General features: G+C 39.1%; 1 protein-coding gene across 1 annotated transcript; it reads right to left on the reverse strand.

The window, feature by feature from the left end:
- LOC137260991 (uncharacterized) lies at positions 1 to 21,271 on the reverse strand. The gene is made up of 14 exons (XM_067798581.1): positions 20,877 to 21,271; positions 17,881 to 18,380; positions 16,641 to 16,837; positions 15,889 to 16,148; positions 15,562 to 15,631; positions 14,997 to 15,161; positions 14,640 to 14,751; positions 13,706 to 13,815; positions 13,364 to 13,409; positions 13,068 to 13,209; positions 11,460 to 12,952; positions 10,995 to 11,092; positions 10,712 to 10,860; positions 1 to 3,580 (listed from the first exon to the last, which is right to left on the reverse strand). Exons 2-14 carry the CDS (start codon positions 18,329 to 18,331, stop codon positions 1,687 to 1,689), a joined length of 5,187 nt encoding a protein of 1,728 aa, XP_067654682.1. The 5' UTR covers positions 18,332 to 18,380; positions 20,877 to 21,271; the 3' UTR covers positions 1 to 1,686.
- Positions 21,272 to 24,129: the final 2,858 nt, after the last annotated feature.

The raw sequence follows: 24,129 nt of genomic DNA on the forward strand, positions 1-24,129 counted from the left end.
TATTTTGTTAAAATTTATTCTTTGCCAAACTTAGACATTGAAAGCTGGCATTTTTGTGACATGCAGATGAACAAGTTTAAAATGTTCACTGTGACATTGGCACATCTGTACATAACAACTGAGTATTTACAAATGTAGTATATAAATACACTAAGCACCTTTCCGTTCACCGACTTCACAACACTGTTGTTCACAATTACATCTACTGCAGTCTCAACATTTCACATCCATACACCATAAATTTCCATAAAGCTTCAACACTTAGAAATATAATATTGCCAATATCATATGAGCAACATGTATTCAGGATCTATTAAATGCAAGAGGAATACTGACATAAGACATAGTTTTAAGTAACATTTCAGGGCCCCGTTTCACAAAGTTCTCGTAAGTTGAAGACCTTGTAACTTTTATCATAGCATGTGTACTTCCTATACTGTGACATCAGAAGTATGGATGCTACAAGAAAAGTATGATCTTAGATTTACGAGAACTTTGTGAAACGGGGTCCAGAATTCTATTGTACAGAAGATACCTCGTGCAAAACAGAAAACCTTGAAACTTCAGGTATGACTAATAATGTACAGATTTTACAGGGATTTGGCAAGTGACAAATTTACACATGCAAGATTCATCATGGCCCTGGATTCAATTTCAAAACATAAACGAACACTTAATGGCTTTCACTGATAACAAAGGGAAAGGAAAGTCTACATGAAAACTGTACCAGAGAAGTGCTGGGGATATGCCATATCAAATGATACTCAGTAACTGTTATATTTTAAAGCTAAGCAGCATGTTGCTCTTTCTAACAGAAAATGGTGCATACCTGTAAACTGTCATGGAAATGGTCTTTCCTCTAGTTGATCTACATTAATCATTATCACATTCATACACAAACATACTCTCATTTGATTCATGCATCAGTCCATTCAGAATCACCCTGATTCAACAACAATGTGTAAGTTTCCTTTCTGAGTAATGAATGAAGGTAATAGATACTTCAAATACCACTTACAGTATTAAGTAACCCCTTGTGTAGTTACATAGAGGGTTGATACATATATATCAACCAAAACCCCAACTAATATGCAAGTTCAAACAGCACAGTGATTTTATTCAAAACTACTGGAATATGTTTAGAACGTACAAAACTACCACATCTCAAATACACAGAAAACACACTGAGCAGTGCAGCACTATGCTCCTCTTAATACGAAAGAGAATATCCAAATAAATATGTCACAGCAACTGTGACTGTTCCCAGATGTATGGCCTGACCATATTTGTATGTAAGTACAAAGTCCTGTTTATGACTTAACAAAGCCTACATTGAGAGACTACAAGCTTGTATAACATCTGAGTGGTGAAAGACATGAAGATTGGAACTTACACTTCCTCTCATTTGTATCTCTAACAAGGAAAGAATGCAGAGGTCCACATTATCACAATGTTCATGGTATTTCATTTTTACAACTTCTAATTACGAACTCATCAAGAGATGGACAGAGACTTCTTACTGACACTGGCATCATAGATCCTAAAACTGAACACAATGTGGACTTCAAATCTAAGGAGAGATTTGTGGTGTATCTTTCATGTGATGAATGTTTTATGATGGTAATAAAGTGTAAAGTGGTGGTGATTGCACATGACCAAACGAAAGGAAATGAGGGCATAAAAACCCTAACAGAATGGAGAAGCTGTAGGATCTATAGATTTAAACAGATCTTTGAGAGGTGGTTCATTGGGCATGGGGACTTGGGGTGGAATCATCACATCAGGAATGCCTGGTGTCACTGAATCTAGCCCTCCAGGTTGTTTGGGAGGGTCTGGTGGTGGTGGCGTTGATGATTGTCCAGTTTGGGGGCCTGATGGAGCTCCCGTACCCCCAGTAGAGTTGCTACTAGTCCTTCCCCAGTTCCCACCTTTGTTGGGTGGTTTAGCTGGATTAGAACTTTGTCTGTTGTAACTATTATAACCTGAACTGTCATCTGACTTAGAATCATCCATTCCTAATGGGGAACTATATTCCATACTACTTTTCCTTTGACCAGTAAACTTTTTCACAAGGATTCCCTTCTCTGTGGAATCAGAAGCAGGTTTCCTCTTGAATCTTGGATCATTTCTATAGTCAAACCTTTTCACAGACTGATCTGACTGAGAGTCAGACATGCCAGATTCTGACTCACTAGTATCAGCAGTTTCTAAGTTAGAAAATCTAGGATCTGATAATTTTGGAGGTTCTAATAATGCTGAAGGCATAGTTTGATTATGTCGAGGATCAAGCTTGTTTTCAGAATTAGCACTTCTTGGGTCAGAGTTGGTTCTTTGTAGTCCTTGACTTCTTGCATCACTACTTACTCTTGGGTCACCCAACAACCTTGGATCGTGACCTGCACTTAATCTTGGATCATTTTTCGGTGAAGAACCTGCCCTTGGATCAACTACTGATCCAGGCCCCTGCCTTGGATCTCCAACAATCCCCACACTATTATTTGGGTCACCATGATGGGGACCAATACCTGATCTTAGATCACCTCCTGATACAGGACCACATCTTGGATCACCCCCTGACCTAGGATCACTTAAATGGTGAGGTTCATTATGCACTCTTTGATCTGCATTCATCCTTGGATCAAACTGCATTCTCTGATCTGGACCCATCCTGGGATCAAATGGCAGTCTGGGTTCGGGGCCCATCCTTGGGCCAAATGGCATTCGGGGCATAAATGGCATTCTATTTCCAAATGGTGGCCTTTGTCCTGGACCTGGGCCCATTCTTTGATCAAATGGCATTCTGACATCTGGTCGTATCCTTGGTTCACTACTCGGGAATGAACCAGTTCTGGGGTCATTAAGTCTCCCAGATCCATCATGACTTTGTTGGCGGGACATATTTCTGGGGTCCTGTCTACCACCCGACTGTGGACCACCCTGTTCCTGCAGGCGGCCTAGGCGAGGGTCTTTGATTGGTCGGACAGGTAGGCTGTGAGACATGGGATTGGGTGTAGACTGAACTCTTTGTAAACGAGGATCACTCCCACGAGAATCCAAAGCCTTAACAATCTGCTCAGACACCGCCTTTTGCAAGCTTGAAAGACTTGGGGGCTGACTTGGCTGTTCACTACTTGTTTGCACCCTTGGATCTGCTCGTCTTAACCTTGGATCTTGTGGTTTGGGAGCAGGTGCTTTTTCCTCAATGCTTAAATGGCGTGCTCTTCTAGGATCACTGTTTAAAGGCTTGGGCACTGTCAAATCCTTTTCACCATTCTGTGGTGAAGACAAAGGAGGTTTCACTTTTCCTACTCTTGAAATGTATTTTTGCACACGAGGGTCATTCTGGTAAGTTGGGTCATTTGGATCTACACTTTGGGGTATTGAATGGTATGGTTTCTGACCATTCACACTGAAGTCTTTGATCCTGTATGACATTGAAGTAAGGACTGCTTCTATCACAGGGAAGGAACCATTGATAACATCCTGGCTGGGTGGCTCTGACATTGAGTAATCTCGTATTATGTCTTTTGGTGAAGCAGATCCCTTCATATCATCTGTAGAATCATGTCTCTTTGCAGCCCTGAAGTAAAAATCATGTTATTAACTGTCTGTATCAAGACATTTAAAGATATGTTCTATTTTATGAACTTTAAATGTAGGAATAGAAAAACAAAAGATCATCAGAATTTCATCTTTCTATATTGATCATGTTAAAAACACATATCTGAAATGCTTTAAATAGCAAAACTAACATTATTTAGAAATTTGTTGATACATGCATGAACTTTCTGTTTAGAGTTGCACCATACATATACAGTGGCCTCTGTAAACATCGGCATTCTGTCTACAACGGCACAAAGTTTCAGTCCCGTCAGAAATGCACTTAATTATCATATAGAAACATCTGTAAACATCGGCTTCTGTCTACTCCGGATATCTGCATTGTTTTTCAGTCCCAACGAACACATGGTTATGAAAACAAATCCGTAAAAACCGGCACATGAAAGACGGCACAACCATTTGATGCAGTTAGGTTCAAATGATGTAACAACACAATTCGCGGTTACTACCCGAGATTAGTCAGAAATGGGAAGTGTCAATTAGTGTCTTGTTAATTAGTGAGTGGTACGTGTCACATACATAGAGTGATTAGAAGGTATTTAAGGTAAAGTCGTATCATATGAGTAGTGTAACAGTCAGTATTCCGAAAATGTCTCGGGCCTGCAAAACGTGCAACATGTGAGTTGACACTTCAACAAAAAGTGCAGCTGATAGAAGATTTTGATAAAATGCCTCAACCCACACAGAAAGCATGTGCACTCAGATTAAACACTTCGCATCTAGCGAGGAAGTATGTCTTTTACATCATGTGCAGAACTTGGAAAGTACAGCGGAGGACATTGCTCTCAAGGCATTGGCACAGAAAATACAAAGCAAGATCAGTGACATTTTTACAGCGTGAACAACCTTGTTATCATTTGAATGTGTAATAAATGACTGCATTCTGACACTGCCTTCTTCTTTATTCAAACATGTTGTTATTCAAACATGTACGACTTTCGTTGTGCGTCGGCGTCATGAGGCAAACTGCTATACTGACACTTTGTCAAAACCAGCATTTTTGTTTGATCCCAAGTGGTGCCGGTATTCACAGAGTCCACTGTATATTGTTCAATAGTCATGTTTTCCTCAGCACAAAAGACCAATCATAAAACACACAGGAACAATTAACTTTTCAATGGTCATGTCATGCAATTACGATATGACTTTCAACAGATGTTTTGTGTTAATCTCTATCAGGGTATGATAAGCAAACCAGAGAGTTTCAGAAAGCAGGGTTGTGAATTCTGGATGTTTGCTGTTTTGTTTCTGACTGCTGTCAGAGAAACATGAAGGACCAATCAAGATTTTCACTCAACATTATATTGTTTATGTTATAAATATTACATACAATTTAACCTTTACTTTGTTATTACTCAATCCTACAATTTCATTTGCAGTTACTAGTCTTTACAAAGAATACAAGCTTGACAGCGAAGAGGGTTGCAGAGTTGTTGGACCCTCAAATAGGCCAATAACTATGCCTATTTAATAAATACTGTTAACCAGAAATATTCTACGCCTTTAAAATACTGCATCAACATACCCTCAGCCTGTTCAGGAACAGAATATTTTTACGAGAGTAGTAGGCTTAGCAAAAAAACAACTTACTATTTCCATCTTTTTTTGTGTGATCGTTTAATGTAATTCAAGTGACATCTTGAGCAACTTTGCTCGCCTCGAACTTCATTTTCGGACACAATGTTTAATGCTTAAAATATATGTCAGAAGCATTTTTGTCACAGGTCACAACCCAGCACGATACATCGACTTACTTCAGTAATATACTATAGGTGGTAATTAAAAAAAACAAAACAAAAAAACCCGTTTAGAATAGCACGATTTTACTCAAAACTTTCGTCTGAAGTTTTTGGTTTTCAAGGAGAGTATCCGTTGCTGAGGCAGAAAAGCATCATTAAAAACCATTTTTTGTCCAATAAAATCGATTCCTACAACTGCGAAAATACTTTTGGCAACAGTACAAAGATATTGTTGATGTTCAGAGCTTTCAAATGATACTGGCCATTAATCGAAGCCTTGCAAGTTATTGGTACAAAGCTTCCAAAACGGAGGTATTTCTGGTTGACAGGCACTGAAAAATGTACTGTTACCGCATCAAGTATTTTTTACGTGGGGAAAAGAATTATTTAGCAAAATTTGCTACATATAAACTGACGTAGAATAATGCAATTTTCAGAATAAAATTAATATTTTATACTTATTCTGACTCATGCTTATTTGCTTGTCTCCCTCTTCTATCTGAAGTTTTAGTGGAACACTTCAAGTTCCTGTCTTCAAAAGATGGCGTAAAATCATACTCACCCATAAGTATCCTCCCTTTCATCTACATTTTGGCACCAATTTTGGTCAGATGACCAGCCATATTTGTCACTCTCTCCATAATTTTCGTACCCAAAAACACAAGGATTTGCAGGGAAATCAGAGTGACATGAAGGGGAGGTTGGGAGGGTTGATCTCATGAGTCAGGATAAGTACAAAATATCAATTTTGTTCAGAAAATTACGTATTTTTCCTCATGCTGACTCATGCTTATTTGCTTACACTATCAAACGGAAAAAGGGGTGGGTCATGCCATTCATAGATACTTCCTGCAAAATGTCCTGAATATCAACATTAAGATCCTAAACTGGAGCTTTGAATTTCTGTTGTTTGATGCAAACGACATAAGCAATCTGCTACTTTAGGATGAGATGCTTTGATGCAGTAAGTCCTCTGCACTATCAGCTTCAAATTGTTTCCATTTGTCATCCAAATTGCACATAGATGTAGTGCAAAAGTAACTGCTTTAGCCACCCTTGCGGAATATCCTTGGTTTTTTCAAACATGTTTAGACACAATCCATATGTGTAATTGAAATATTCCTGGATTGTTTGGTGTGCCCTTTGTTTGGTGTGCGGATGTACTAACATGTTCGCCCAATCTAGTAGTGCCAGTGTTGGTTTTCCGAGTTGAATGAGTACGAGAAACCACATTCTCGCTGGCCAATAAGGCGCTACCAAAGTCAGCTGTAGCTTTGTTGTTTGTTTGAGTTTTGCTAGTATTTGAGGTATCAAGACCAATGGTGTATGTGCATGTGGATTCAGATCTTCCCAGGAGATGCTGAGGATGTCTCCTGTTCATGCTTGAACATCCTGAACCAGAGAAACAAACGTCCTTATCGGATTGTTGAACTAGGTTGCAGGCATCCTATCCCGTGAGTGATGAGCTGAAACGCCTCTAGGTGCAGCATTCTGCTGGAGATATTTGACTCTGCCAAGAGAAAGCATCTTTGCTCTTACAATATGACATGCTTTTATGTAAATGCTCACCTTGTCGACTATGTTGAAAAGTTGAAAAGTCAGTTTAAGAAGATTTAAGGATCTTGTTGATCTTGCTTGTTTATGTATTAAGCCACTGTGGAATTGTCCATGTGGATCATGAGCATAGCGTTTCTTAAGGCTTCCAACCAATGTTGTATTGCATTGACTTCATTTCTAACTGGTTGATGTGCAATTGACACTCTTGACTGGACAATGTCCCTGCTGCCACTTTTGTTGTTGAAGTGAGCATCCAATCCTTGAAGGGACATGTCCACATAAAGACAGTCCGGCTCTGATAAATAAGTTCAAGTGCAGACTTGAGTCCATCAGAGGAGATATAGCTTCATATTCTCTGGTAACTGATTTTGGTTCACGTTGGTCAAATGTACATTCATAAACCGTTGAAGCGGTCATAAATGTAACCTCCCCCTGCATGTCATATCCTGGGCTGAGGTTAACAATCCTAGAAGGCATTGCCAATCTCAGAGTTTCAGTGGAGAGAGTTGTGCTTGAGATATTCCGGCTTGAATGTTGCTCCACAAATCGTTCGAAATCAAAATATGGTTGAGAAGTGTTATAAACAGTACCCTCTGGAACTGTAGATCCTGTTTCGGTTCTAGTTCCAATTTTAGTTAATAGTTTGATTCTGAAGTTGAGTTGTAGTCTGAGTTGACTGACTTCTTCCTGCACTTAAATCCCATCATCCCACCATAAATTACTATAGGCCTTGTTATCCGCATAAACAACCAAATGGTAGGATGTTCCATTGAAATGACGATCCTTTAATAGGAATCTTTGGTATTTCCTTGACTGCGGATGCATAGGAACATGCAGATACAGGTCCTCCAGGTCTATGCTGGCTATGTAATCATGTAGACGAACGAAGTGCCAGAGTGAGTGAGTTTAGTTTTACGCCACACTCAGCAATATTCCTGTTATATGGCAGCAGTCTGTAAATAATCGAGTCTGGACCAGACAATCCAGTGATCAACAACATGAACATCGATCTGCGCAATTGGGAACCGATGACATGTGTCAACCAAGTCAGCTAGCCTGACCACCCAATGCTGTTAGTAGCCTCTTATTACAAGCATAGTCGCCAGAAGTGTTAAAGGTCAATCATTTTGAAACGTTCAAGTTGAGTAGACAATCTCAATTGAATCTCCTGATATTGTAAATGTATCTGAACTTTTCCTTGGCATTCTTCTTTGGAACAAGAAAGATTGGGAATAAAACCTTGGGAATTCAGTGATGTGCAAGTGGGAGGCCTGGTAAGTGGCAGGGCAGAGTAGTCTTTAGCTGTATCTTGTATCCTGCATGATGTGTCTGGGATACAAAGTCGTCCAGTGGTATTCCCCAATTTTCCCAGTACCCCCAACCCTTGGTAGACTCTTGTACAGGAATGACTGGGGGTGGAAGGCTATAGTCATTCCAAACCTGATCTCCAGCGACATGACTGCCCTCCTAGAGGCGCAGACGAAGGGACTCTAAGTAGAGGTTTGGTGAATCTATCACTCCAATTGCAAGATGTCATCTCAACAGACTTAATCCTGCTGATGTGGATGCAAGGTGCTCTGATATGAATTGTGAATTATTTATCTCTTTTCTGTGTCAGAAGGATTGACAGAATCATCCTGTCCTCTTCTGAATTCTTGACTCCAGATATCAATACTTAATTAATAGCTCTAGGTCTGGCTAGACCATAAAAAGTATGAGTAGTTGTGTCTAGTTGTGTTAGTTTCTTGTAATCCATTTTGTATGATTTAACATATGCGTCATTAATAAGTTTATAGTTTTCATCAATGTCTGGTGCCTTCGTGAAGGGTTCCATGTGATGTAAAGGAAATTTTTGCATTGGAGATGGTGTGTATTGAGTTTGATATCTCGTGGCTTTATTGAAAGCTGTGCTTAGATAGTCCGGAACCTTAGAAATAGGATCTATGGGAGAAACTGTAAGTGCATCAAAATACTAATTCATTAGATTCCTACTTGGAGAATCTATCAAGCTATCCACAAATTTACTTCTGCATCAGAAAAAATAATCCCTGTTTCTTCATTCGATGATCCATCAAAAGAGTCAAAACAACGAGTGTCTTTAGTGATCATAATTAACATCGGTATGTGCAACCTCCATATGTGATTCATTGTGTGAATCCTCCAAACGTGAATCCTCAGCACATAGTTCCATACGTTCATCTTCTATATGCATCTCCCTTCATGCACTAACTTTCCTACACATATCTTCAAATCGGTAATCTTTGTGCACATTTGATGAAGGCTTACAATACCTGCACGAAGATTGATCCCTTCCTGAGAAATCCTCCTGCAGTGTGTGTGTTTCCAAATCAGAGGGTGAGGATGATACATAACATCATTGATGAAAAGATGATGTACGCGAAGAATCCTTTCTACTGTGATGCTGAAAGTTGTTAGAATTTCCTTGAAAAATTACTATTGAGCCGACATTCACAAATGCATCCAGACACCTTGACACTGAGGTAATCGATGGGGATGATCTATGAGAACGTAAACGTTTGAGCATGTCCTCTTCAACTAGGTTTGAGAATAAGTTGTGCCTACATGTCAGTTCTCTTTTTCACAAAGCATCAATCCATTAAGGACATCATGCATTGAGTGAACTGTTCCATGAAGAGTCTGGGATCAAAATCCTGCACAGAACGTGTAGACCTTTGTGAAGGTGAGTATTCTTCTGAGAATACTGAAGATGTCTGCGCCAAAGGTAAATCATCCTGAGGCACAATATCCTGCGTGAAGGAATGAACCTTCGTAGTAGATGATGAAATCTTCTGCGACGAAAACAATTTAGATCCCTTACTCTGTGATACAAATGATTCCCTCGACGTAGATCTCACCTTAGCTAGAGCAGCATCCATCACCAAATCATTCACGCTCCCGAAATACGCCTAAAATCTTACTAGACTTAACAAACAACAGTTCTAGTAATTGGCATACGGTTCTATCACAATCATTTCCCTTACCTGACAAGACTGATACCGTCTTACCTTGTCCCTTGCATGTCTAAGAATGGCAAACAAATATTCATTAAATCCTTCACTAAGATTACAGTGGATGTTAGAAGCACAGACTGTAGTGCTAAACAGGCATTATCAGTATGGATTGGACACTGAAAACCTGTATCTAGTAACTCAAACACGTATACATCAAAACGTAAACAAAGTAGGACCATAATTACAAGTTGCAAACACATATAAAATACGTAAATTATACAAAAAATTTTCACATGATACTATTAAATATATACACCAAAAACCATATACAGCATAATTTGGATAAAAGTTTGAAATAAACAAGACAAAAATGTTGTACAGGGACCCTAAGTCACCAACACAACCTTCCTTTTGGGCAAAGGAGAGAGTGACAAATATAGCTGGTCATGTGACCAAAATTGGTGCCAAAATATGGAGAAAGGGAGGGTACTCAAGGGTGAGTATGATTTTATGTCCTCTTTTGAAGAAGGGAACTTCAAAGGAATTCAAGTGTTCCAGTAAAACTTCAGATAGAGGACGGAGACAAGCAAACAAGCATGAGTCAGGATAAGAGAAAATTTTCTGGTTTACAGTACGTTTATGCAAATTTGGTTTGCACTATAAACCATATACTAAGACATATATAGCTAGAACACTTACAGGATTCATGCATAAACCTATATACTTAAAGACATATTTAAACAGCATAAACAACGCTACAAATGAAGTGTATTTAACACTCACAACCAATTTCAAAAATTACATTGAAACCATGTTACTTACCTTGGTTTGACACCAGAGGGTGCCGACTGTGCTTTTTCTGGAATTGTTGGAGCCTGGTTTTTGATGGACTGAATCATCTGCATGATGTTAAAGGTGGATGCTGTAGGTGTGCTACCCGCTTGGGGTGAACTCTGTGGTTGAGCTACAGGCTGAAGCAACAGATGAATGTTTATTAAAAAGATGATTCAAAGGTTTGGGTTTTTTTACAAATTAGAATATGCGACACTAGTAATGTTCACTGTTCAGTTTAAGCTGTCAGACAAAAGATATGCTGCTTTCGTACCTGTTTGCTGAGATTCTTTAAGACATCCATCAGTTTAGGTCCCCCTTCTAAATCTTCATCACTGGAGTACCAGTCATCATCTTCAGCATCTTGGGAACCTAAAGAATCAAGAGATAAACATCAGACTTGAAGAAACATAACAACTGGAGCGATCTTACCACTGGTTCATGCTGCATGCTTTTCTCGGATAAAGAATTACTTATAATTTCTGAAATACCTCAGTATTCTTTTGTTTCTTATATTCACCAAAGCCAAGATTACTGGCAAGATGACATGATACTGAAGATACACATCACACATCTTGATTGACATATAGTCATGTTGTCTTCACTGACAATTTTCACAATTCAACTAAAGCCCAACTGCCAGAGTTAATTTACACATTCTATGCCTATTATTTTGAGCAAACCACTGCTTGAATTGATTGATTATTATTACATCAGATTTTTTCCAGCAACTTCCTACCTTTAGCTGCACTGGGATCATCACTTGTCTCAGTTGTCTCCCCTTGTTCACTCAGAGCACTGTCTTGTTGATGTTGTTGCTGTTTTATTCGCATGAACAGATTCCGTTGTGTTGGAGGCAAGTGACTAGGAATTTCCATCTCAATGGCCTTGTCACCTTCATTTTCACCTCCACCTTGTTCTTCATAGATTTCTTGTGTATCTTCATTACTCTGAGCCTGATCTTCAGGTTTGTATTCTTCTTTATCATTTTCTTTTGCTTTAACATTTAGGACTTTGCTGGAATCTGTACTTAAAATGGGACTTCCTGGACCTTTGTCCTCTGACTTAACTGCTCTTGCATCCCGATGAGCTGAGGGACTAGATATTGTGTCACTGGTATGGTTTGGAGAGGTTCTGGGGTTTGCAACAGACACTCTTGGATCTCTACTTCTTCGTGGATCTGAAGATGTTATTTTAGGTTCTTCTTTGACTTTAGTCTCAGATTCCTGTGGTGAACACCTTAGGTCACCAACTAACTGATTGTCTTGTTGTTCAGATGAAGCACTGCGAGGGTCTCTGGTAGTTTGAGCTTTGGCTCTTGGATCTCTTGCAAGGAATGGTACATTTCTTGAATCTTGAGATTGACCTCTTGCCTCCCATGAGTCTTTAGGGGAACCATCTACATCAAAAGGTCCCCTGGGATCAGGCAACAACGGTCTCTGGTTTCTTTGACCTAATTCTCTTTGTTCCAGGGGATCCTTGTTCTGATTTCTTGGATCTGCTTGACCAAGAGGGCCCATATTTTGAGATCTCGGACCTCTTGGATCATTCCCCCGCATTTCTCTGGAATCAATGGACATACCCCTTGGGTCCAATCCTGATGGTGGACCTCTTGGATCCATCCCAGGTGGTGGCCCTCTTAGATCCATTCCCTGAGGTGGACCCCTTGGATCCATTCCATGATGTGGTCCTCGAGGATCCACACCTGGTGGTCTTCGTGGGTCCATTCCTTGGGATCTTGGATCTCTAGGATCCATGTGTTGACCTTGGGCTCTGGGATCCCTTGGATCAAAAGGAGGACCTCCTTGAGCTCTTGGGTCACGAGGATCCATCATTGGCCCTCGACCTTGAGGTCCATTATCTAAATGAAGAGGTCCTCTTTGGTCATGGAAATTTGGTCCTGGACCTCTCATATCGGGAGGTCCACCTGGGCCCCTAGGACCTCTTGGATCTTGACCATGCCCCGGGCCCATGAATAGCCCTCTGGGTCCTGGACCCATTCCTGGACCTTGCATTCTTGGTCCTTGCATACCAGGTGGAGGTCCTTGGTTCGGTCCCGGAGCACCTGCTCTAACCACCACTTCTGGTGGGGCGCCCCTCAATATTGCACCTATCATGTTGAGAACTGGAGGAACTGAGGCATGCTGCTGTGGAGGTGGCAGATTAACAGGAGGTGGTCCTGGGCCAGGAGCTTGTGGAGGAGAACCTGCATCTTGATAGAAACCACTGGGTCTGAAAAAGACCAAATACAAAACAGATTTCAGCACGGTATAAAATGAAAAACATTTATCTTACAACAATAAAATCAGTGAAACTTGAAAGAAAAAGAAAGAAATGTTTTGCTCACCTAATGGACGGTGAAGCTGGAGTGGGTTTACGTGGACTAGGATTCTGTCCTGGGGGAAACACTTGAATATCAAACAGAGATGGGATCTTCTTTGTTGGGTCTCCTCCTCCTCCTCCTTCTAGTAGGTGGCGTGGAGGGGAACCTAAACATAATCAGAGGTCACATATGTGCAAATCTACTTGCCCCTATAACTGACATAATCATTGGGTAGACTAATGTCAGGCTGGAGATATCACTATTTGTAAAAACACATAAATGTCATGTGCTCACATGTAAGAGTATCACAATATACTTACCAAGTAAGCAAGGCCTTGGCTTATCAGGTTCGTCACCATGTAATATCTGAAAAAAGTAGATTTTGACATGTGACCATGGTGATGGAATTTAATAGATTCCATTGGCTGCCTTTCCCTGAATGCCTAGAAATATCAACACAGCAGGATGAAATTGATGTATCCACTTCAGATTTCAGTCAAAGTACTTTAAGTTTTGTTGGAGGACTTTATTAACTTTGGCTTTTAATAACTGATCTGGAAACAGGCATCAAACCCTTCAAGCAGCCTACTAAATCCGTCAAAAACATCTGTCATAAACTTGTAATAGGGAAAAGAAAATCATGCCGGTAGCACAGAATTTACCTTATCCAGCAACACCTTTGTTTCCTCAGTCAGGGGTTCATGGGAAAACTTGCAGTTATCACCCTGGTAACAGTCTGCTCCAGTGTGGAAATACTTGCACGGATAATCATGTAAAAATGTTAAGGAAGACTCACTGATTAATATTGTTGTATGCTCTAGTATAAGCAAATCATGAAATCAATGGAACACACTGTCAACATATGTGATTTTCTTCAGACACATGCCATGTCAACTTCCAGTTCACTCAGTCATACAGACTATCAGTATACTCAGACATTGTTGTATCGCGGCATTCATGGTATCACAGCAAATCAGTATTTCGTGTTTTACACGCCTGACACGCCTTTTGGTGTGATTATTTATTTCAATCGACAGCCTAAAAACAGTGGCTTATTTACTTTTTTGAAACCAGCAGGATGTATCATATCCCAGTAAGTTTTATCCAGCAGAATTATTAACATTAAACTCTGGAACCTATCTGCCCCCTATCCATATATACCCACTATAATATTTACTCTTCATATTTGACAATTTCCCACTCCATATGAACTACATCGTCTGCATATCCTTGTTGCCAAAAATATAGCGAAAGTGATGTCATGAGCTATATTTATCTCCTGGGGAATGAATTTTAGTGTTTACCGTGATATGATGGGGTTCTCACTTTTGGTAAATGTTAATCGGCTCTGTTCGTCTAATGGTTTTCCCTGAAACACTATCGAAGTTAAATTAATACTTTTTTCACAGATGTGTTGATTAAATGTCATATTAATCGGATTTTACAATGAAATAGGCATCATAAGTTCAGAATTTCATTTCTGATTACGGATATGTCAAGTACCGCGATACAACGAGGTCACAGGCTACATATCCTCTTTGGTTTATTCCGGGTAACAACAGTAGGTGTGATTGCCATGTGAGACAGAAAGGATATCATGCATGTAGATACAGAAGTCTCCCTTGGAACAGTTTGACTGAAGGTAGAACTTGCACACTTCAGGTTTCTTAGGTGGTCTGAAGTCGTGATTGAATGGGCAACCACTTCCCTGCAAAAACAGAGACAACAGAATGTTAAAGCAACCATGTCATCAAGTTTCCAAGATTCCAAACAGCATGAAAAACATACAGAACCATGAAACACAATAGTTTGAAGCTTACTCTACCATGAGATCCTTGAGCTTTTCTGTGGTTGTTGATTCTCTATTTTATAACAATAGGACATCTTGACTTTCATCTTTAATTTCATACTACACACCTGTACTTATATTCTTCAGTATCTATTAATGCTTACCTTAGCACATTTTCCTTCCATATAGAACTTGCAGTGTGGTCTCTCATGACGAGGTATTTCTAACAATGGTTTCTTCCTAGGTTGCACTAGGCCTTGATTTTCACCTGACCGTCTTGGAGTTCTACTGATGTGACCTGCTTTCCTCTTCCTACCATGCGCTTGATTCTAAAACATAAAACAATTTCTCAAACATTCTGCCCTTACCTCATGCACATGAATACATTGCAAACAAGTATGAAATACCATTAAATACTCAAAACCTTAAACATACATTATCACTAGCAAGTGAAAGTGGTTTTACACTATAACAAAATATCAGTTATACAACTACTGCAAGAAATTAATCTACGCTGAGTCAGTAAAACCTGTGGTTGACACACTACCAAGGTACTCTGTTAGCCAGGCCAAACACTGAGGCTAATCATTAGTCGAGCCACACCACTGGACATTTAGTACTTTTTTCACTAAGGACTTACTATGAGCAAGAAAATGACCAGCTTGAAACATGAATGAGAAGTATGCACATTGTTGTAATTCTTCAAAAGAGGAAATGTTTAAACGTTACCTGACTGTCTGTGTCCATGTAATCTCCATCATAACCTGGTCCTGGACCTGGCCTTAACAAGTTATGGCCCCTGAAATGAGTGAACATCTTGTTTAAAGACACGGCATTTAGACAGTAAGTCTAGCTGTGGGCCACCAAAACTGGAATTGGAACAAGTGCATCGCTGCTTATTTCTTCACGAACGTATCAAGGTTTTTGTATGTAGTATGCTCTTTAATGTTGCAATCAGTTGTTTTCCAGCTAAGCAACATGTTGCTGGGGAACCAAACAAGAATCCTGACCACAGTGACATCTCTACTGCACACTTTCATAAGTAGCAACTCTCACCCGTCTTCAGAGTCTTCATCATATGACGGACTATCATAGAGCCCTGGAGGGCTGTCATACAAGTGGTCATATTGGCTTGGAGAGTTGTGTTTCTTTGATGGACTACGGTTGTGTCCTGGGCTGTCATATGGTCCAGATGGACTGTCATAGCCAGGGCTATCATATGGCCCAGGTGGGGATCTTGACCTCTTGTCAAAGGACATCATGTCTTGATCTTCTGGGCGATCAGGATCTCTGTATTCTCTACCATGTCGCTTCCTCTGTGAAATTCATAAATCTTATTTCAAACAATCTTATTGACAAATTAACAATTTCAAACAAAACATTTGGAAACTTTGAAGGTATAAAGTTTATCAAATGTTTCTTCTACAACTTCTTCAAGCCTTATCATCCAGCCTATACTTGGCAAGTCTAACGTAGATTCTGAAAATGAAGAATGGCTCTTGGCTATTTTTCATCACATTTTTATTAAGGTACATAAAACTTTGTTCCGTAAACGTGTACATTTCTTTACTAGACTGGGGACCGTTTGCACATAATCATGTGGTGTAAATAATCTGAAAGATTCTGACTATCTGTGTATTGTTAGATGTTTTATCATTTTCTTGTAAATAAGAGAAGCCAGTAGGAGTTAACCGTTTGTTAAGATCCCCGAGTTTTGAGCAAACGGGAACTGGACTGTACATTGGTTTAAGTTAGATTTTCAGTACATGCAATTCAATATGTTCATGTGTAAATAATCCACATTTAACCTTTTTTTCACGGTCTTTCCGATCGTGTCTGTCTTTCTTGGACTTCTTCCTTTTCTTCTTTTCTCTTCGTGCTTTATCCCCTGATTCCTCCTCCCCTTCCTCATTTCCCTCTCCTGACTCCTTCTCCTCCCCATGATGACGCTCATGTCGGTGACTATGGCGGTGCTCTCGGGATGAACTAGGGGATGATTTTGATGCTGCAAGCAAACCACCAGTAGCTACACCATTCTATGAATGTAAATTTACCTGATCGGCAAAGTGTCAACATAGTCAACAGTCCTTATAGATGCTGCTGTTTCACAACCTTCCTGTATATCTGTCATATAACCATTCCATTTTGTGGTCTAAGCAATGATTTGCATGCTTGAAGTTTGTTTAGCCTGATAAATACAATCACAACAATTCAAACACTCTATGAATATTGGTCACTTGTTTCGTTCCACCTTTTTAATGTCATGAAAGATATCTTCATGGCCAAAAGCATTTAATTAATTCGGGGGGGTCTTCCTGAATTTGATCAATTTGGTTCAGTATAGTTTTACGCTGCTTTTAGCAATATTCCAGCAATATCACTGCAGGAGGAGACAGAAATGGGCTTCACACACTGCACCACATTTTGAAATTAAATCTGGGGATCAGTGTAAAACTGCCATCCCTGCCATATGGGAAATCAAATCACTAAATTCTTTATCACTAGGCTACCCGACGTTATTCCCCATTTGGGCTTGAAGTTCTTGATAAATTACATCATCAAGTTGGTTAAACGTACTATCCAATTTTTATGGTATTAGTTTACTAGGTTGCGTTCATGATGCAGAGATTCCTTTCAAAATTTCTCTCTCTAAATAACCTTATGGTGCCATAACATTTTAAATCTTAAATCCACATTCAATTTCTCTCCCACTCCCTCTTCATCAAACTATTCAAACTCAGGGATGAAATAATTCTTGAATTGTTAATATCCCCCTGTACAGTGGCACTTGTAAAAACACTTGCCCTGATAATTTTTTCACTATACTAGCTTTTTTTTTTCTAGTTGATTATCTAAATAAACAACATAATTAACAGTGGAAAGTCCGCTGTACACTAGTACAGCGTGGTATACAAATTAGCTTGCCCAACAGAAAAAAACCCACTAGACTGGCACTTCAGGCAATGGGTTATTTCCACACCTGAAAATGCTGTCTCAGTAAATTCTGAAAATGTAGGTTAACTTTAGAAACATTGTTCAGAACCTCACATTCACTATTTGGATCACTTGAAGCTTTCTTTGATGGAGGAGGCCTTTCTTCATCATCTTCATCAGCTATTTCTCCATCCTCCAGAATCTCTCCATCTTCTAGGTCACCAGGATCTTCATCATCGTCATGTCGATGTTTCCGAGAACCGTCTGACCGCTTGGTCATCCTTAGCTGATGTCTGCGGAACTTTTTATGTCTGTGAGTGTGCCTGTGCCCTCCTGGGGAATCATACACACTGTCAATCTCCTTGTTGTCATATTCCAACCCATTCTTACTGACCTTAACTGCATCATCCATTTCGTCTGGGTAAGAGTTGTCTCCCTTGACACCAAACAATTCATGTTTCTTTCCATACTCTTTCTGGTCTACAAAGTCATCTGTCAGAAGCTGTGTATCATTATCATCCTCTCCATCACTGGGATCAGGATGTGCCACATCATCTACTTCCATTGTGATGGATCAGTACTCATGAAAGTCTTTGGATTTCATCTGGTGTTATCTGTGGAAATTTTAAATACGGTATTAAACTGTCCCTTCCAACAAACAGACTGTGATATAATGTCATATCTTACAAAAGGAAATAGCAAATATGAATAAGCCATCTCGATTTTCAAAAAACATCTAACATGGTTAAAGAATCAACTGAAGTTCACTAGGGAAAATCAAATGTTAACTAATCAGGAAGTAAAACCAATATTCTGAATACTGTAATAGAGCTTGCGGTGTGAACAGTGATTTTTTTAGCCACAATGAGAAACTTTCCATAAGCCATATCATTGGGGGGCAATAAAACCTCCTCACAAAACCACCATCACCACCCCACCCCAACCTCTTTTTGATTGATAGTTCAAGGGTATAAGAGAAGTATGTAATGGGGAATCAGTAACACAGGGTAAGGATTAAGTTGCCTTAACAAAGGTAAAATTGGAGCATGGGATACTGACATTAATCTTTTTAACAGCAGCAGTGAGCATCAAGTCTGCATGAAAAACCACTGCCTCATTGTATGGCCAATTCTACTACCACAGTTACAAATGCACACACCTGACCAAGTTATTCAAGGATTAATCTCATTATCCATCTTATTCAGCTTTATGGAACATTGGTCCTACTTATTCTGACCAAGAATACAGATGAAAAATATATTTAACTTTCAAACTCCATACAAATTTGTACATGTTTCACAGAGGTTATTCTTTTGAATCTGACCTGTTAACAAAGCTATTCAGGATTGTGATTTCTGTATTCTCACTACAAGATAATGTTTGATGATTTGGGTCATAAAATCAATAAAATGAGGACACACAAGTTGAGGCAAACTGAAAAAATAAACATCATCCATTTATGATTTTGAACATCTTGTTTACTGTCACTGTAACAAGGGTTGTGTCAGAAAGACATTGTAAATATCTGATGATGATGAGTGAGTGCGTTTAGTTTTACGCCACTCAGCAATATTCCAGTCATATGGTGGCAGTCTGTAAATAATAGTCTGGATCAGACAATCCAGTGAACAACAACATGAGCATCGATCTGCGCAACTGGGAACCGATGACGTGGCAACCAAGTCAGCGAGCCTGACGACCAGATTCTGTTAGTTGCCTTTCATCGATGATGATGAATGAGTATGTGACATGTATTACAATATTTCAAGGGATAGTTGATAAAACAATGGATATACTTGGGTGTTTTAGGAAACTCCAGATGGATGACACTATGAATTATGAATATATTTTTCAGTTAATTCTTTTGTCCTTTTCATATCAAAACAATTAAAGTGATTTTTTCACATCATCACAACGTATTCTCAAAATTAGAAACTAAAACATGCACATTATGCTCTGACATTATACGTTTTGAGTTTAGCTGGTAACTATCAAATATCAAATAATTATTGAGGAAAGTGTGAAGAAATGTGAAATGTACCTGAATGACCTTTGCAATAAGAAAAACGTTACATGAGTTTTTACTTCCTGATGTTAACCTTTTCTGTTCAAAACATATCTTCACAAATCAAACGCCAGATATTGTCAGTGTCATACCTCAAACCTAGAGGTTCAGTCATTACGTTTGTTCACAATATTATTGTTACGCTGTATCCACATAAATGTCTGTGTGCCACAGCATCTTACATTTCATTCTCAAGGTGTGTGAAAACATTGATAGCTGTCATATGCTGTTGTGGTATTCCATTTACTTTCATATATCAACCTAAAACAACGTGAAACGATATGTCGTCCTAAACGAATTTTGACTGGGCATGATCGAACTAATGTAGACCATGTCTCTGTGTGCGCGACAATGTTGTGGCAACAGCTGACGGATTTACGACCTTCCCCTTCATGACGTCATAAAATAGGCCATGCGTATAACGTCATCTAAGTCCAAATGAGTTGAACACCGTGCTTAATTTTCACCTTTGTTAATACTACTCAAAGTTGTTCTATGGCTATAGATTTCAATAAAATAACAGATAGAGTAACACGAAATTATGGTAAATGTGTCTTGTGAAAGGATTTGTCACGTGCGCACCGAACTACTTCCAACGGTATTACTACACAGCTTATGTTCAATGACGAACGGTTTTCTCGTGGAGAGCGGGAGGCGTACTTTCCTTCTAGTGCCGTGACAAATGAACTTGTAGCATTTCCTAAACAATTAAATTTGTCACGTCAATTTACCAGATCACATAAACAAACCACTTATAAAATCCATTTCACAAAAACATACTGCCTTTTCAACAGATCTGTCATGCATCCGTGTAGATATTTGAACAATGTCTATATTCGACATCATACAATATTATCTGTGAGCGCAGAATCATTTATCATACTTTACCAATTAACATCACTGATTTCATTGCTGATATTTTGTCTGAAATAATTTCATCTTTCCGTGATAAAAGCACTGTCACTGTGTAAACCCGTTTACGCAGGTGTGGTGGACATGACACGTCTACACCTCATTAGCATAATTTATGCATAAACTTTGTTACCTTCGTTTTCAGTTAAATTGCATCCTTGAATCGAAGTTTTACTAGCCTAGGCTTACAAATATTGCCTAGACTTCAGCAGAAGAAGTCTCGTCGAGCTTATCAGGTTATTTCGTCCGATATTGCAAGGCCTTATCCGAGTTTCCTTTGTCTGCTAGAAATGGCTTCTCTCTGTGAGGAGCAAAGAGGGGTCGTCTAGCGAGGGAACTTTTATCGGAAAAGGGAACTATACCGGACTACAATAAGTCTCACAGACTTAACACATCAGACATAGATAAGATGAGGAATGACATAAGTTTTCAGCTCCAGACAAAGTCCGATTAAGGTGCTTTTTTCCTGCTTTCTTGGTCACATACCATTCCTCATAGAACGCAATATGGCGACGTGATGTCATGAATCACGTGACCTGAATGTAACTGGAAATAACCCGTTTAGGGCAGTCTATTTGTACGGGAGGGGTGTAGGTTTTTTTACTTAACGCGTATTAAGAAGACATATCGAGATAAAGCCTCTACAAGTTAAGCTTAAATATCTACAATAACGTGTAATACAACATCTAGTGCTAGGTTTTAATCAAGAGACATATTAGATTTCGGTATTTTTCCACATCAAATGCTACATAACCTATATGTAAATATGGACTGTGCCATCTACGTAGTGCGCTTCTGTCCACTTAGGAGAATTTAGCTTGTTGTAAAATGCAATGATTACACGATCAAGGACTTAAACATTTAATAACAATAGTAAATGCAAGGGGATGTGTTATAAGAGATACAGTCACAGTTTATGAATGTATTGTGGAGGGATGGTTGATGTTGGTTGTAAAAACAGGATGTGTTTTACACATTGCCTGAGATAGCACTTTACAAATTCTCACAGATATGTATGTAGGTCACTGGGCCTGATAATAACAGTTATTCATCAAACCAGTGTCTCCAAGGGATATCGACATTATGTACGTAATCAATGTGTACGATATCAAATACAGATGGCATTTTAATTCAATGTTATACATAAACGTTTAATTATACTGAAGAGGATAAGATTGAGATATTATCATATGAAATAGTACACGAGTTCAGTTGTAACCATTGAAATATGTCTCCAGTGATTTGTTCAACACAATCTAAGTAAAAACATCGAACCCTTCCCCACCCCACCCCCCTTAAATCAATGACCAAATTAATTTACAAACGATATTAAAAAATATCCTCACGGTTTGAAGAAGTGAAAACGCCTGTTACTACGGTCTGTTGTTTAACAACAGTATTTCTCATACCTCTACCTCTAAGGTTTACATATGTAAACCAACCACTATCTCCAGTATCTTCTGGTAATATCACTGTTGTCAGAAACAGTTCTTCTCGTTTGTGTTTGTCCATAACAAGAGGTTTACCCTAGTTCACGATGAGTGTCAGTCTCCGAAGTTTATCGCCATCGTCCATAATATATATACAAGTTGGCGTGTCACTAGAATGAAAGCGGTTACCCGCATTCAGGCCTGGGGCAAGTTGAGTCAGCCTTTGTTATTGTCTCGACTGTCACAATTCGTAAACCCGGCACTGTCGGCTTACATACGTGGCATCATCTATTCGTAATAATGAAGATAATTTTACGATGCTTTGTTATTTGTATTTTAGGGACTACGCCTAACAAGTCAGCTATAGCTGTTGTTTAAGTCGTTAATTTGAGTCTAAAATTTATGTGCACGCTCGTTGCTATTATAAATTGGTATTTCTGTTGAATCGAGACTTTCAGTGTACACCATGACAACACAGCAGAAACGAGTTACGTTTCGGGGTAAACATTATTGCAAGCATGAAATGTAAATGTGTATATATTGATATATGTTACATATATCACGAAGGAACTACGTGGATTCAACCATGATATCTTACAATATTTTTATTGAAAATTAACTTAATGACAAGCATTAAATAACAAAATATGCAATGTAGCTTTAAAACAGATTTAAAAGAGGTATTTGAAAGGCTTTTGTGATACCATGTGATAACATTTTGTTTTTGCTTGGACAATTTAAAAAAAAATGCCTAAGGGTATATTTTGAAAAGTAACTGTTTTTTTTCTGTACCATGATTTAGACAGTTTTATGTTCTACCCTTTTTGTGCGGGTTTAGCATATATGTGGTAATAAGGTGTCTACCTCTTTCTATCTCCAAATTCCGGCATCAGGTTCTTACATAGAAAGTGTTAATCCATGATCCTTGCAGTTTACTGCTGAAACCTCACGTAGACATCTTTATGATCACATTATAATGTTTCATCCTAGATCACATCGTCTAGCAAGACTTAATAATACGTGCATGGAGTAGATTCGTAGATGGTTGGTGACGGATTACACAAGCTTATTACTAATCTTTAATATATTTATTTAGACATTTACTATATTCATTAGATGCTCACGACTTCGACTAAATTATTATTGCTATAGTTATGAAGATAGCTGTACTGCAGACTGTAATTCATTCATACAAAGGTGCTTTGTCAAGTCCACAGAATTTGTTTTCCGTTCACCTCTATGCCGCTTCTAAATGATGCCTCTCAAGTCAGCGGTATTGTGTTTTGGCAATAAACTATATTTAACCATTTAACCATATCCATATAAAGGTAGAAAAATCGTAACTGCTTATGATCTGCTGTGCAATTTGAGGAAATAACCTGGTGAGACATTTAATCTGACTAAATACGCGAAGAGTTGGAGTCAATTGACATCTTCAAAGAAAATACATATCTGGTAGAAACTTAATTATCGGCGGCTCTTTTTTTTAAACAAGCGAAAACTATTTGTAGGGCGGTTGAACAGGTGAGTTGTTTTCCCTGTTTACAACTGGCAAAAATTACTTGACAAGCAGACTTGTTTCGAAACAGAAGTGAAATTCATTTGGGGAACGGTTGAACAGGTGAGTTGTTTTCCCCATTTACAAACGGCAATAATTACATGACAAACAGGCGGCTCTAATTCCCAGATTATCAAGGGATTTGTTTTCATCTTTGTGCATGATTGTGTAACACCTCGAGTCTGGCCATAGCAGGTACATCATGTGCACACTGGGCGTGCGAGGTACCCCTGCCGGCGAGAGCAGATCGCTGACCCGACTGTTTCAAGCTGCGTCCGCTGTGGCCTCGGGGCGTCTGGAGAGCCGTCTGGCTGACATATGCATCTCGCGGCGATCATTATGATGTATTGTCAGAGTTGCTTCCCTTTCACTGTTTGGGATTAGCGTTTCGTTTGCAA

Source organism: Haliotis asinina, chromosome 14 (genome assembly GCF_037392515.1).
Source record: "Haliotis asinina isolate JCU_RB_2024 chromosome 14, JCU_Hal_asi_v2, whole genome shotgun sequence".
NCBI classification, from domain to species: Eukaryota; Metazoa; Mollusca; class Gastropoda; order Lepetellida; family Haliotidae; genus Haliotis; species Haliotis asinina.

Coding starts and splice junctions, on each gene's coding strand:
- LOC137260991 (XM_067798581.1), bottom strand. CDS start 18,331: ATGGAAGTAGATGATGTGGCACATCCTGATCCCAGTGATGGAGAGGAT. Junction 15,632..15,888: donor GATGAAGACTCTGAAGACGG/GTGAGAGTTGCT, acceptor CACTCATTTCAG/GGGCCATAACTTGTTAAGGC. Junction 13,816..14,639: donor CTTCTGTATCTACATGCATG/ATATCCTTTCTG, acceptor TAACATTTTTAC/ATGATTATCCGTGCAAGTAT.